General features: G+C 43.6%; 2 protein-coding genes across 2 annotated transcripts; both read right to left on the reverse strand.

Annotated features, from left to right (window-relative positions):
* Positions 1-2865: 2865 nt before the first annotated feature.
* Positions 2866-3222, reverse strand: LOC104334270 (feather keratin B-4-like). The gene has a single exon (XM_009939871.1). It carries the CDS (start codon positions 3220-3222, stop codon positions 2866-2868), a length of 357 nt encoding a protein of 118 aa, XP_009938173.1.
* Positions 3223-8117: 4895 nt separating this feature from the next.
* Positions 8118-9512, reverse strand: LOC142364997 (feather keratin 4-like). Its single transcript, XM_075445330.1, has 2 exons — positions 9455-9512; positions 8118-9081 (listed from the first exon to the last, which is right to left on the reverse strand). The coding sequence occupies exon 2, from the start codon at positions 9058-9060 to the stop codon at positions 8728-8730; it is 333 nt and encodes a 110-aa protein (XP_075301445.1). The 5' UTR covers positions 9061-9081; positions 9455-9512; the 3' UTR covers positions 8118-8727.
* Positions 9513-14076: the final 4564 nt, after the last annotated feature.

Here is a 14076-nt window from a genome sequence, read left to right on the forward strand (position 1 = left end):
TGAGTGTTTAGTTAATCCAGCTATTTAAATCAAACACGAAAGGCTAAACTCCCACAGATATCTGTCTTGAACTGTAATTTAGTGCGTGGGGAGGACATATAATTCAGGCTGTGTTTACAACATCTTTATGAATCAACTTCTGATTGCATCTCATTTACAAATAGTATTACCTTAGACTAGGGTACAAATACATGCTCAGAGAACATTTAGACAAGAGAAAGGAGACTGTGGTGACCTCTATAGTTCAAGATGAGACAGTGTGATTTCATTTAGTGTTGCTTCCTCTTCTTGGTAATTACTTGTTTCACTGACAGGAGGAACAAGAGTCTGAGTTGCTGATGCTAATCATCAACAGCCTGGACTTCTCATGGACGACCAAGAACAGCGGCAGACCTCGCCGTCAGATGTGGTCCACATGTTGCAGCGGTCAGCAAACAGTGAAGATCTCAGCACTGAATCTTGTCCTGATAATCTGGCAGCTGATGTTCCTCCCACCTCGCATCTGCATGTGGTGTGACCTGAGATATCTTGGGTCTGCCAATGAAATTAGTTCTCTTCTACTGTGTTCATCTCTAATTACACTTCCATGAAAGTGTGATCCAAGTTCAGCCTGCTGTGCATTTGGAAAGGGGCAGATTGCTGATGGTCAGGAGCAGTACAGAACAACGGCAGGTAGTTAAAGAACCGTCCTTTGGCATTTGCTCTGGTCTACGCTCATAACATGAAAATTCAGGCTGGCAGATGAAAATCACCAGTGCAAGTTTTACAGTTCCTGCTCTCCAAGGGACAGTTTCTGCAGGTCACTTTACCAAATAAATGGTGCTGGGGAGTGCTGTGTCTTCAAGCACCATTCAAAGTCAGTGGAGTCCATCGATTAATTAATACATAATACAGTGATCTATTTATAGTCCAGGCTTTAACTTCCGGCTCCCACTTGTGCCTTTTCTGTAGTATAACAAGTGTGTAAGCAGAACAGCTTCATCCAGGCAAGCTGACAACATCCTGAAGGATGCCTAACACCCTTTCACCGCAGCAGGAGAAACTAGCTGCTGTTGCAAGTCCGGTGCAGAAGTGCAGCAAGACGGGCTGAGAAGAGGATTGGTGTAATTTTACTGTTCTGTGTGGCATGAAAACAAAAATCTTGAAAAGAGCACTTCAGTAGTGATCAAGACCATAGTGATGTGTCTTGAAAATACCTGATCTGGTTGTTTCAGTGCTCTGCATACGTGCACAAATAACTACTGTTTTTTTGACAGCATCCTAGTGACTCCAAGAATAATCATGCAGTGCATTAGAGACAGAGGAAGCATGGAAACAAGACAAAGCCTTCAGACACATCCTAACAAGAAAGAGGTGTGGCCTGGTTGCCTCATTGTAGCCTCATTTCATTTCAGCTAGTTTTATAACCGAAGTCACACCTCCAGACCCTTTGAAGTTATTACCACATACTTGATCCTCTCCAAACGATTTTCTGCAGCGTGAGACTGAGGTTTGTCTGCAGTTAGCCTGCTCAACTACTGTGAAGTCTGTCAGTGCATTGCTGATGTTCCTAGGAACAACAGCTTCACACAGGGAAGAGCAGAAGTGCTGAGCAGGGTCTGATGTCTGGTCCATCAAAGCCTGGGTTTGCATTGCAAGCATCGGACAGGGTGAATGTCTCGTAATCGTTGTACTAATTGTATGAAAATTACATCACTAGAAAAAGACCTCTACAGGACATACTGAGCACCCTGGAACTGTGTTTCTGTTGAGCAGAGAGAAGTGCTGAGCGTGCCCAGTACCCTCAGCCATCTGTGAGTAGCCTGAAAGTTAGGTGTAAAGTTTCTGAAATGGAAAATATTATTTGGCCTGAAGGACATATGTTGCTCTGCAAGGAAGACTTAAGAATTATTCTTTTATTTATTTCACCTGGGGTTGCTAAGGATTTAGAGGTATTAATGGGAAAGTTCAAAGAACTGACAGAATTTCAGCAAAGATTTGCCTTTCAGTTAAAAATTCCTGTTGGCTATTCAAAGGAAAGTTCTACAAACAGATAGTTACATGTTATTTTTAAACAATGAAATATATCGTAAAACCAATATATGGGGATGTAATTCAACTGGACCCTTGGGCAAGTAGTGAGACACAGGGAAGATCTTCAAAGTTACTCATGTACTTAACTTTCTTTGCCAGTATGTACCGAATACACACTGTAACCACACCTGTCCTGGAGGACATTTCAAACTTAGTTGTAAGGGTTACAAAACATGTTTATCTAGCTTTAAATTACTTTTGTGCAGAAGGCAGTCATTACGCTAGCTCCTGCTTAAAGGGCCTGGTCATCTCCCACCTTTAGGCGTTGGAAGCAAGAAAACAGTATCATGTTTAATTAGAGAATTTAATTAATGCTCACCCAGAATGGTATCTAAACAAAAAATGGTGGACAAAAAAAGACAAGAAAGCTCAGAATTTTGATGCATGATTATTTAATGAGAAAGTAAGAAGTAAAAGATCTTACCGAGAATGAAAAACACAGGGAAAATATTGCCAGGGTCTCATTAAAGGTTGCCAGCAAAGAATTGCTCCGGGGCTGTGCATTACACATACATTACTCTTTCTTTTTCTTGGCACAGGAAGACTTACACAATCTTGTCCTACTTTCAACCAGCCAAAGATCATTGATATAACTAATGCGAGGCCATTATTATCAGGAGCTGCTGGAAGGAATAGTCAGAAAACTAAATTAAATTGCTAGATTCAGAATTACATATAAGCATGATTTTCAGAGACGCAGAGTTCACACTCCAGGAAAGCAACGCCAGTAACAGGGCTCGTGGAAGCACGTCTTCCTCCGTGTTGGGTGATTGCTCCTTATTCATTGCACTTTTAACATGGTCTGCAGCTCCCAAAACCATAACCACTGGATCCATAGGAAGAATATGACCTCCCATAATTGTACAGGCTCCTAGAGCCATAGGAACCACTGGAACCCAGAGAGCTTGTGGAGCCAACCAAGCTCCCAATGCCGGCTGGGGCTGAGCTGCCCACTATGCTCTCCTGAGGACAGGAGCTGAGAATGGGTCCTGGGAAGGTCATGACCACGGGTGGTGGGTAGATCACAGCTCTCGAATCGCCACAGGACGTAACACAGGGCTGGCTCCAGGCATTTGCAATTGGCTGCGGGCAGGTCACTTCGCAGGGTGCGAGGCAGCGGGAGCTGATCATCTGTCTGCAGGAAGACATCTTCTGGGAATGGAGATAAATCTGAAACACACAACACCGAGGCAAAAAAAGGCTGAAAGCTCAAACACCATTTTAATGGAGATTGTGTTTGGAAGAGAAAGAAGAAGAGATAGCAAGAAGACCAGAAGCAGGATGAAGATTTCAGTTTTGCGTCAGCAGCCATGTCCCTGTTCTCATCTCCTCATGCCCGGCTCCTCTCCCTTGAAACAATCTCCATTTATATGGCTACTAATTATAGACCCAATTTGATACATAACAACATTATTAACCGTCAAAGAAACTGTGTATTTGAAGTCAAGCTATCCCTCTATCCTCTACCATTTCTTCTTTCCACCATTCCTTTTTGAATCTCACTTACTATGACACTTGATCATTTAAAGGTCCTTTCTAAGCCCAACTATTCTATGATCCTTTTCTAAAGAACGACAGAAAAGAACAGAAACACTGGCTAGCACTTATATAGCAACATCCTGCGCTGGTTCTGCACCACCTGTAATTATTACAACTGTATGAGGCAAGTTGCTATTATTCCAGCTTTAAGGAAGAGGAAACTAAGGCTGCGAAGTGAATGCATTGCCCAGGGCCATTTGGTGAGGTAACAGGAGAGACGGAGTTAAAACCCGGGTAAGCGTGGTTGTTAATGACAGTGTTATTTCCCAGTCTTTCGGATGCTACAGCTGGCATCAGCACTCTCCACTATGTTCTGTGCAAAGATAAAATGAGCAGCAGCCACATCCCTGAAGAGCTCATAAGCAGAGTTTGCTTGCCAGATTATCTCACATTTGGGTGCGAATGCACTATCAGTGAGGTTTCCAGTAGAACCAAGATTCCTGTGAATGTGGTCCCAGATGACCTGCTAAACGTGATGTGCATGGCAGGTGACTGGCAGAACTAGGACCTGTGCATAGTTCTGTGGAGTCCTTTTCTTTAATCACAAGTTCACTTCATCACCAATAAAACTGACTTGCAGCTCCTCTTGATTTCTGTCCTGCCTTCCTAAAAACCATAAAACGAAAGGCTGGGAATAACGAAAAGGAGTGAAGTCCTGGCCATAAGAAGTGCATATTGCAGCACATGACAGGCTTCAAATTAATACAGGAAGAATTGCAAAGAACAGGAAAAAATATTGTTGCTACTGGTGGCTTCCAGGTTCAGTCTGAGACTCAGTGTTAACTTTTCTTGGTAGTCATTGGAAGTCAATGCGAACAAAGTCAGGCAGATTCGTAAAGGCAGGATGGTCAGGCTGGAGGAAATAGAAATTCACTGCGTCTCACTACAAATAAGTTTGCATATCCCAAACTTTCAACTGCTCTGAAAAGTCTTCTCCTGTCTTCTTACAACCTGCCACTGAATAAGTAGGAAACAGCTCTTTCTGAAAGAACGCTTCACACATTTCTAAGAATCACAGTTCTGTTAAAATCTTGCACGGTTACAGCACCAAATTAATAGCAATAGTATCAGGTTCAGACTTACCCCCTCACAGCAAAGAGCAAGTCAGGAGAAATGGATAGAGCAGCCCAGAACTGCGAGCGCTTTTATGCCCTTTCTTAGGCAATCAGGAGGATATGAAACATTCTTCATATATGATGTACTAATGCATTATCAAACAAAAAATCACCCCACCTGTAACTGCCCCAGATAATGCAATTATTTTGCTCAGCTATGATGATTACCACTGCGTTCTTGTCGTTAGACTGGCAGAGTTAATTTTTTTCTTTTCTTGTTTTTTCCTATTTCTCTGATTGTCTCATAGCGCAAAGATTGCTCAGAAGTTTATCCATAAACACAATATGCTGACGTGCCTGAGATACTACACCACTTTTCCAAGTCATGTTCCAGTAAGGGGGTCATTGTGCAATTTATCCCGTCATACCGATGCACACTAATTCCTCTGACTCTGACGTGAGGCACTTTAGAGTCCATAGACACCTCCCCACGGAGTTATAGGTTTGGAAACGGGGAGTGTTTGTTCCCATCCTCCTGGCCAGGAAACATGCACAAATCATAGATTCCACTTCAAGCTTTAAAAGTACAGGTGGAGTGACCTATAAGCAGGGAGCTGCTGTTATCCAGCCCTGACACGGGGCACAGGAGCCTCAGACAATAGGAAGTTCATGCCCATTGCATTGGGACATCATGGGATGATTGCTGAAGACCTCAGGGCTCCTGAGTGAGGAACGATTCATGGTTTGGGGTGATACAGGTGAGGCAGTGAAGCCATGCATCACCCGAGGAAAACCTAGAGCTGGAATCTTAAAGTGCAGTGTCAGCTGATGCAGAAAACTGGCTGCTTACTTCAGCAGATTGCTTCCTCAGATCCGGTTCCCTGTCTTCAGTTCAGCACATATTTACAGATAAAACTGTTTTCAATAAAGTCTATCCATTTTGTGTATCCAAGTCGACATCACTTAGGAATGCTTTTTTAACCTCAAGAAGATGAGTTCTTCCCCTCTAAAATCCATCCATTTCCAGGGAATTTAAGGTTGAATGCCAGGTTTTGAGTAGCCCTCAGAGTCTTGTTCCAAAATGATAATTTTATTCCATTTTGTCCATTGGCATTTGGCAACTGTAGGCAAAACCATAGTGTAATGCTGTACTGGTGACCCATGCAAGAAGGCTGAGGAAGCTTTTTCTCTGGGCCTGCCTTGGGATTTCCCTCAGTGTTGCTTCCTAGCAACGCCTGCGGAGACACCCTTTAAGCTACTGATAGTTTACGGTAGACGATTCACACGAACAAGAAACAGGAATAGAAACAAAGGGAAGAAGACGTGGGGATACCACCCAACTGGTCTGCTCTTCCTGCCCGAACCACACCTGCTTTCACGTTGTGTGGAAGCAGGTGATGACAGTGATGACGTACACCTACAAATACCTACCGATGAATCACATAATTCTTGAAGATCTATCCCTCTTCTAACCATCCTGCCCTCCTGAAGGGCAAAGGAAGATACATACTGGTGTCAATACTGCTGACATCCCAAACTTCTGCTTTTGACTCAGGATGTTCAGGGTTACAGCCATGTGCTTTACCTTTACAATTTTACAGACCCACAAAGCAGCGTCTTAATGTTTTTACTCATATAATGGAATTTTCGTGCACTTTACTGGCTTGAACCATTCACTGCCTTTTTGTGCGAGTGCAAATGTGGTAGAGTAAAATATTCAGAGACAAACAGCTCTCAGAAAAGCAGAGTTAACATCACATATGGACTACCTTTGCACATATTCCTTGTATGACAAATCATAGTACCGTTGTGGCATATACGGATCCATTGTGTGTGAACAATCTTGAAATCCATTTACTAAATTAGCATAAAATATTTTCTTCTATAAAAGCACATAATTTAATTGCAATACCATCATAAAAGACATTCAAATGTGTCTGCAAAAGCTTCCATGAAATTATTTTGGATTATTTCTTTACAAGCGTGACTAAAAACTCTTCCTGGCTAGACTGAATGAACATCACAGTGCAGAATAGCAAAGGGATATCCTTAATTTCAATTTGTAATTGAAATTCAAACTCTGTTCAATATGCCCAGGTACTTCTGCGCAATTCTTCCAAGCCCATGGTGGGCAGTTTTGGAGTCATCCGTCCAAGAGCATGTCTCATACAGTGTGGGTGGAATTTGTCTCGTCTGGTAACTTAGCACACCCAGGATGTACTGGCACGTCTACTACACCCTAGGAGGAGTCAAACAACAGCACACGAGGGCATGAGCCATCGGAGAGAAGGAGAATGCAAAGAAAAAGTAGTAACAGCTAACAAGGAGGGGCTGAGTAGCACTTTCTGTTTGAGGAACAGTATTTCTAAGTTCTTAAAAAAATAGTGCTGGTATGTCTCTACTTCAGGCCAAAAAACAGGGCTGCTGTTGATGTGCACACATTCAACCCTGTCACTGGAATGGCCACAAAACCTAGCTGGGACCATGCAATAAATATTCCTATGGACAGTGCAAGACTCAGCACTGCGCTCTTGTGGCCCAGCTGAGAGGGTGACTCCAGCTGAGTAGATCAGAGTTCTCTCAGACACCTCCAGACGAGGGGAATTCACGTCTCTGAGCTGAAGTGTTGGCATACCCTCAACTTGTCTTGAAAACTGTGGTGCCATTTCCAGAATTACTCATGCATATCTGGGACCTCCTGAGATATCATTGCTGTCAAGCTGAAAGTGTCTTTTTTGGGGGGGTGGTTATTTTTTTCTGGGGTAACACCACACTGTGCCCAGCTTCCCTGGGAGGAGAGAGCTTCTCCAGTTTTCAGCACTTCCTTTCTTGGAGGCTTTGATTTTTTTAAAAAATCTTCCTTAAATATCAGAGCTGCTTGTATAATTCTGACGATATGACTGTGTATTAACAGACTCTTTCATCTGATATAAGTAGAATACAGCCCTAACAGCCTCATCAGGCATGGGATGCCATCTTAATGCAGTCTGCCATTAAAGCACTTATAGGCTGTATTCCCAGATGTCCCAAAGACACGATTTTGGTGTTTTCTTCAAAACACAGCCAGGTTCAGCCACTTCCTCATGCACAGTGACAACATGGATATAAAGTCAGGACATAAGTAAAGTGAATATATTAATTTCAAGAGAAAAACAGATTTATGCTAACTATTGGCATATTCTAACCCTAACGACAACACTTCACACATGTGTTCTTTGACTGAATCCTGAAGCACGCATACTTCCCACTGCAAAGGCAGTTTTATGATGGCTTTGACTATGTAAGATGCTGATTCTGCTTCCAGCTGCTGGGAAGGAGGAATTATGCAGTGCACAGGACATCTTCTGGCCTTATGCATGTAGATGCATTTATAATCATCAACTAACGAAAGAATGCAAGGGAGAGAGGTGTAAAGAAAGGCTGGAACAAAAAAAAAAGAGAATTCTAATATCAAGATGCAGCATGATTTTTATTAGGAACAAGAAATGACATTTACAGTAATAACAAGTCAAAATAATTGAAGGAATGTTTCTCAGACCTGCTTACACTACATTTGTCAATAAAGAATGAATGTTTCACTCGAGGTGCTCTTTCTTCCCTATGGCAAACCTAATTTTGCCATCCACATTCTGCTTTGGAGGATGCAGGAAGGCTTTGCTGAGCAAGAAAGCCTAACCTGCGGGAGAGCAAAACAACTTCTCAGATATAATTTTTGTTACATCTTCTAGGCTGAACATAAAACCAGAAAACCAGTACAAGTGTTCACAGAGAGGTTAAAGCACAAAAGATCCAAATTCTTGCACATACAGTCAGAATGGAAAAGACATATTTTGAGCAACCAGCACAGGAATACAGCAATAACATCACAAGCAAGAAGCATAAGAAGGACAAGCAGAAGAGTGATTCCCATGGATGCTGAGCAGCACCCAGAGGTGTCGATGGATTAGCTGGGAGTTGTGGATGCCCAGGGCTTTGGAGAGCTTCACAACTCAGCTGCACGTCCAGGTCTTGCCGTCAGTTGTCCCGCTGTTTCTCCTGCTGTCCATGCCTTCTGCCATGCTTAGCATGGCCCACAGCCCCCATAGCGCTGGCTCCAGAGCTTGCTGGATGAGGAGGAAGAAGACAAGTAGCCCCCATAGACAAGAGAGCCCTGCAGGCCCCTGGGGTGACCCAGCCCCACTGGGGCTGAGGAGCCCACAAAGCTCTCCTGAGGGCAGGAGCTGAGGATGGGGCCCGGGAAGGTGATGACCACAGGTGGTGGGTAGACCACGGCACGCGAGTCCCCGCAGGAGGTGACGCAGGGCTCGTTCCAGGCGTCGGCCACGGGCTGCGGGCAGGCCACCTCACAGGGTGGGAAGCAGCGGGAGCTGAGCTGCTGGCTGGAGAAGGACATCCTGCGGGCAGGGAGGTGAACCTGCAACACACCGAGGAGCTGGAGTCAACCCACCGCTCATGATTCCCCACGCAGACCACCCCGCTCTGCCTCGCCATTGGCGGGGACGGTCCAGGACGTGCCGTATGGAGTTGCTCTGCTAAGGCTCGGGTGCTTTTTTCTCTCTCTTTCTTCCCCCTTCCCTGCCTCCATTCCTCCCTCCCAAGCAGCTCCTCTGCGGTCTCCCAGGTTCTTTGCACGCTGAGTGCTGCCCTAGCCAGCTGAGAAGCTGTGCCCGGCTGCACCAGTCAGTTCACCCTGAGCGGTTCAGATTGCATGTGCAGGAGTTGGTTAAAAAATAGCACAAACCCACAGTACCTGAAAATAAAAAAGATTATGAAGGGATCAGACTTACTTGGATCAATGCAGAGGAGAAGCGAGGAGCTGTGATCTGAGGGCTTCTGAGCCAGAAGCCCTTTTATACCATCTCCTGGGCTGCCTGCGGGGATTGCGACATCCTTTATGGTTCAGGTTTATTGAGTTACAAAACACAACAATGTGCATCACTGCTGAGACCTCTATGACTGTTTAATTCATCTTTGGACAATCATCAGTTTCTTCCAACACCCTCTTCTTTCTTCCTTAAACTTTTTGCAGCAGTTTCACTTCCTGCAGCATTTTGCTGATTTCACCAATGTGACAAAATGTTGGAAAACTGCCTTATTTATGCAATTGCTCCCCATGGCCAGCATTTTTCGAACACTCCTCGGTGTCACAAGTAGTTCAGTGCACCGTGGGCCGATTTTCTTCTCTAAACTCCTCCTGATTTTGAGCTGAAGCACTGCAGTGCTTATACTTCGAATAAAGATGGGAGATTGACTCCGTCTGCCGTGTTCCTTGTCCCAGCTGCACACCGCAGGTCCGATACAGCAGTCTAAAGCACAGAGGTGATTTGCTCCATGAACTCTTGCAGATCCGCTCTATTTTCTTTTATCTCTGAACAGTAAACCACAATAACACATTCCCTCCCGTGCCCCTCTGAAGTCTTCGCACCATGGCCCCAGTCTGTGCGGGCTAGCATGGGCTGACATCCTTCTGGCTGCAGTGATATTATGACTCTGTGTCTGATGCGAGGAAAATCCTTCAATAACTATTAAAATAGTGAGGGTTTTTTTCACTTGGATGTGAATAGAATAGGGCAAGACAATCCTTTAAAGCCATACAGGGGAGCGGGGTGCTTTATCTTGTGTTAGTGGACACCCAAGGTTGGGGTCTAGCCCCGTGTGCTTCTTTTTATCCCCAGGGAGAGACCTTACTGCAAGAGCAGACCCCAGGGACCACGGCTAAATGTAGAGAAAATTTAATACTAGTCCCCAAGAACGTAACTATGTATCTGGAGTTTAAACACTGTAATGAGCGTGGACTATGAGAACAACTTTGGAAATAGAAGCTTCAGTATCTGTAAGAATAAAATAATAAATAGACATACTGTAAGCCTAGGGAAGTCAGCTGGGTGATTTCTAAGAAGGAAGAACTCGGGAGACACTGAGGGAAACCTAGACGAGTAATACTTGACAGTGAGGAAACTGTTTGCATGAATGAGGAATTGAGGCGTGATGTGTAATCTGTGTGTTTGGGAGCTAATTAAGATCTTGTTAGTGATAACTCTGAATCCTACGTAAATGTCTGCTGTTGCACTAACAGGGCCAGTCTCTCTGTAAAAGCAACTCACTGATACTACAGAGAGCTTGGGGCTGGAATTATCCAGCTTCTTGAGGGACTACTGCAGTCCTTCCTAAGCGCTTCAAAGATTTGTGACTTTTAGTTCCTAAAGCTAGTATAGAAATGAGCTGCAACCTCACCTTGGCTTTAGTAGAAGGTAAAGCTCAGTTTTGAAGCCCTGTGTAACAGAGGGTCCTAAATTTTGATTGCTGTAATGCTTATTACTTTTAATTTGGAATTACCTCATCACCTCACTAGCTTGATAAAATGGTCTAATTCTAACAAAATCTAGGTCATGCCTTTGAGTATTCCTGTGTTGAACTCTTCTATGAACATCTACTTTCCTTGCTGTACAACCAATTATTTTATCAAAGGTTTAGGAGTTGGTAGTCCTAAAATACTGACTGCTGGAATTGGGTAGATATAACCAGTGGATCAACCACTTCAGGTGTGCCCATAAATCCTGTCCTAGGATGAACTGATTTATATAAATCCTCTCCTACAGCTTAACTACTGAAAAAAGGGGGCTGGATGAGGTGGCCATTGGTCTCATGAAGTTCAGAAGTGTTTGTGCTGCTTGACATTAAAACACAACTGAAGCAAGCACTGCTTACGATGCAGCCCTTTGGGATATGTTCTGGTACACTATGCGTAGACATGTCAAAAATATAGGTTGTTTGATGTCCATCAGAAGGGTAGGAAACATTGAGAGTTTGGCAAGGACAGAAGATAAAGGTAACTCAGTGTGACTAAAAGGGGGCAGAGAGAGCCAGGAACTATGAATCCACATCATCTCTGTCCAGGAAGCTACTCAAGGGGGTAGCTTCCTCATCAAATATGCCTGAGTGCCTGAACATCAATCACTTAACTACCATTGAATTGCTTCATGCATAGTCTTCTGTCTTTCTGTGTTTCAGATCCACTTCCATTACAGCACAATGTCCTCCTACAATCAGCTGTGCCGCCAGCCGTGGCCCATATGCTGCGAGCCCTGTGTCGGTGCCTGAAACGAGCCCTGCATCAAATCATGCGATGACTCCAGAGCAGTGGTCTACCCACCCCCTGTTGTCGTCACTTTTCCTGGGCCAATTCTCAGCTCCTGCCCTCAGGAAAGTGTAGTGGGATCCTCAGCACCAGTTCTTTTTAGGGGCTTACGTGGCTATGAGGGACCTTGTGGGTACAGAGGCTCTTTTCTTTATAATGGGTCACAAGAAAACAAGTTCTCCTACCCTTACTGTTTTCAGAAGTGCAGTAGTTATCGCTTTAAAAGGTATAAGCCCTGCCAAACCAAGCAGGACGACACTCCCACCAAGGATGGTCAGGATGCTAAAAAAAAGATCCAAGCTCAAGAGTAAGATGGGGTTTTAAGACACTGACATAAAAAGGCTGATTCTTGCTAACACTTTTCATTCTATTTGTGCTTGGACTTGCTTATGTACTTCTCCTTTCTTAGCTCTAAATGTGTTCCATTCTTTCCATGGTCCAAATTTTCAAATGCATCAATACTCCTTCTACATTCAATTGAAGAACATACAAGAAACATAACAGAGAAGTGCATAGACTGTGATTTCTCCCACTTGACACTGCCTGACATCAATCAAGAGTTATGTTAATGGATGAAAACTGGACTGTGTGGTCAAACTTACAGCTACAAAAGAAGAAAAGAACACTGTGCTTGAAATGAAGCTTCCGCGATCAAGAAATCTCACTTGTAAAAGTCTGAAAATCCTTATTTTCTGTATGATCATGTTTTACTTTTGTAATCTTTCATCCTCTATCATCCATTAAAAAAAATCCCACTGCATCATAATTTTAGCATTCTGGTTTTGCTTTCTGTTCGATTTAATGAAATAATACAATTAAGAGAATTTCCCATACAGAGTGTTGACACTTACAACCTAGTGAAGCCCTGTAGAGAGAGGGGAGTGAAGACCTTAGCCATTCAAACCCACCACATTAATCCTCTGCTCAGCCACTAGTTTTCCCATGTTGTGTGCCTGCTTTAGACCTCGTACTACACCAGTTTGCACTGCTGGAAAAATATTGGATACAGAAAACAGTACAGGGAACAGAAGGGAGGCTTACCATTCTTTTCATGCCCAGATGCATGTGTGCAAGAAATATAACAAGAGAGCATACAGACACTTACTGGAAAGTAGCAGCTAGCTGAGCATATCTGTCACGGCATAGGTATCATCCAGCTATCCATAAAAAGGCGTAGCCAGCTACATCTTCATTACATATTCAATCCTCCCTATTTACTTGTGCTTAAGACACCAGACGATAGTCCAGATCCAAAATTCCAGTGAGGTGCTGAGAAGAGTGGCCTGGAGTGATGCAGGACTCTGCTAAATAGAGTTAGTGTAACAGTGAGCAACAGCTGAAGGGCTGCTTGGCTGATTGCTCTATTAGCCTTGCAGCAATTTTTTATCACTTCCAGCTGTTCCCTGAGCACTGCCAGATCACTGCTCTCTATTTTCTGAGAACTCTCTAGGTCTGATTTCCTCTATTGCAGTCTTCTGGTTATCTAAATTGCTCTTTGAAATGAGGCTCTGCTGACCTTCTTTAGGGTCCAATTTCTGGTCCTGTGTTTCTTAGGATTCTGCCAGGAGGCTCCTTTACTTTGCACAGTAAGAAGGAGTGAAGGTAGCAAAAGATATCAGCTCTTGGGCACTTATGATCCCCGCTGAGGCAGTATTATGATCTCAGAAAGATAGATATGAAAGTACAGAGTAGGGAAGTGGATTCAAGTCTTCTGCGTCTCGGACTGGCGTTTCATTACTAGCTAATTTTCTGTCTCTGGATGTCTCTGGGAAGTTCCTTCTGCTGCTCTGCACTGTCTAATATTCTCTCTTTATTTCTTCATGTTACACAGAATTATAGCACAATCTAACATTTCCTTTTTTATTTTTTATGTTATATGGCATTACAACAGCTCTAATAAAAACACTTGGAAAGGAAGGAGAAGTAGGGATGAGGTTTTAGAATAATTTTGAAGTGGCCATTTAGTACTTCATACTGGTCTTGAAGCTTTGATCTGAGGGTTGGGCAGTTCTCTGACACCTGATTCCTTGTAGAGATTACATCAGGCACACAGGCAAGCTCTGCAAGCTGTAAGCAGAGTCTCCTGATGAATGAATCCATAGGCATTATATAAACACTGTCTGTAAGAGCAGGACACTCCTCTACAGATCTCCAAGATAAGCAGATGGTTTGATTCCATCGGATTGCAGATGTTGCATTACCCCAAATCAGAGAAGAAAGCAAACAGATGAATGTGATTTCAATGCAATCAGAAGTGTTTATTGGGAGCAA

This window comes from Opisthocomus hoazin, chromosome 30 (assembly GCF_030867145.1).
Source record: "Opisthocomus hoazin isolate bOpiHoa1 chromosome 30, bOpiHoa1.hap1, whole genome shotgun sequence".
In the NCBI taxonomy this organism is placed as follows: Eukaryota; Metazoa; Chordata; class Aves; order Opisthocomiformes; family Opisthocomidae; genus Opisthocomus; species Opisthocomus hoazin.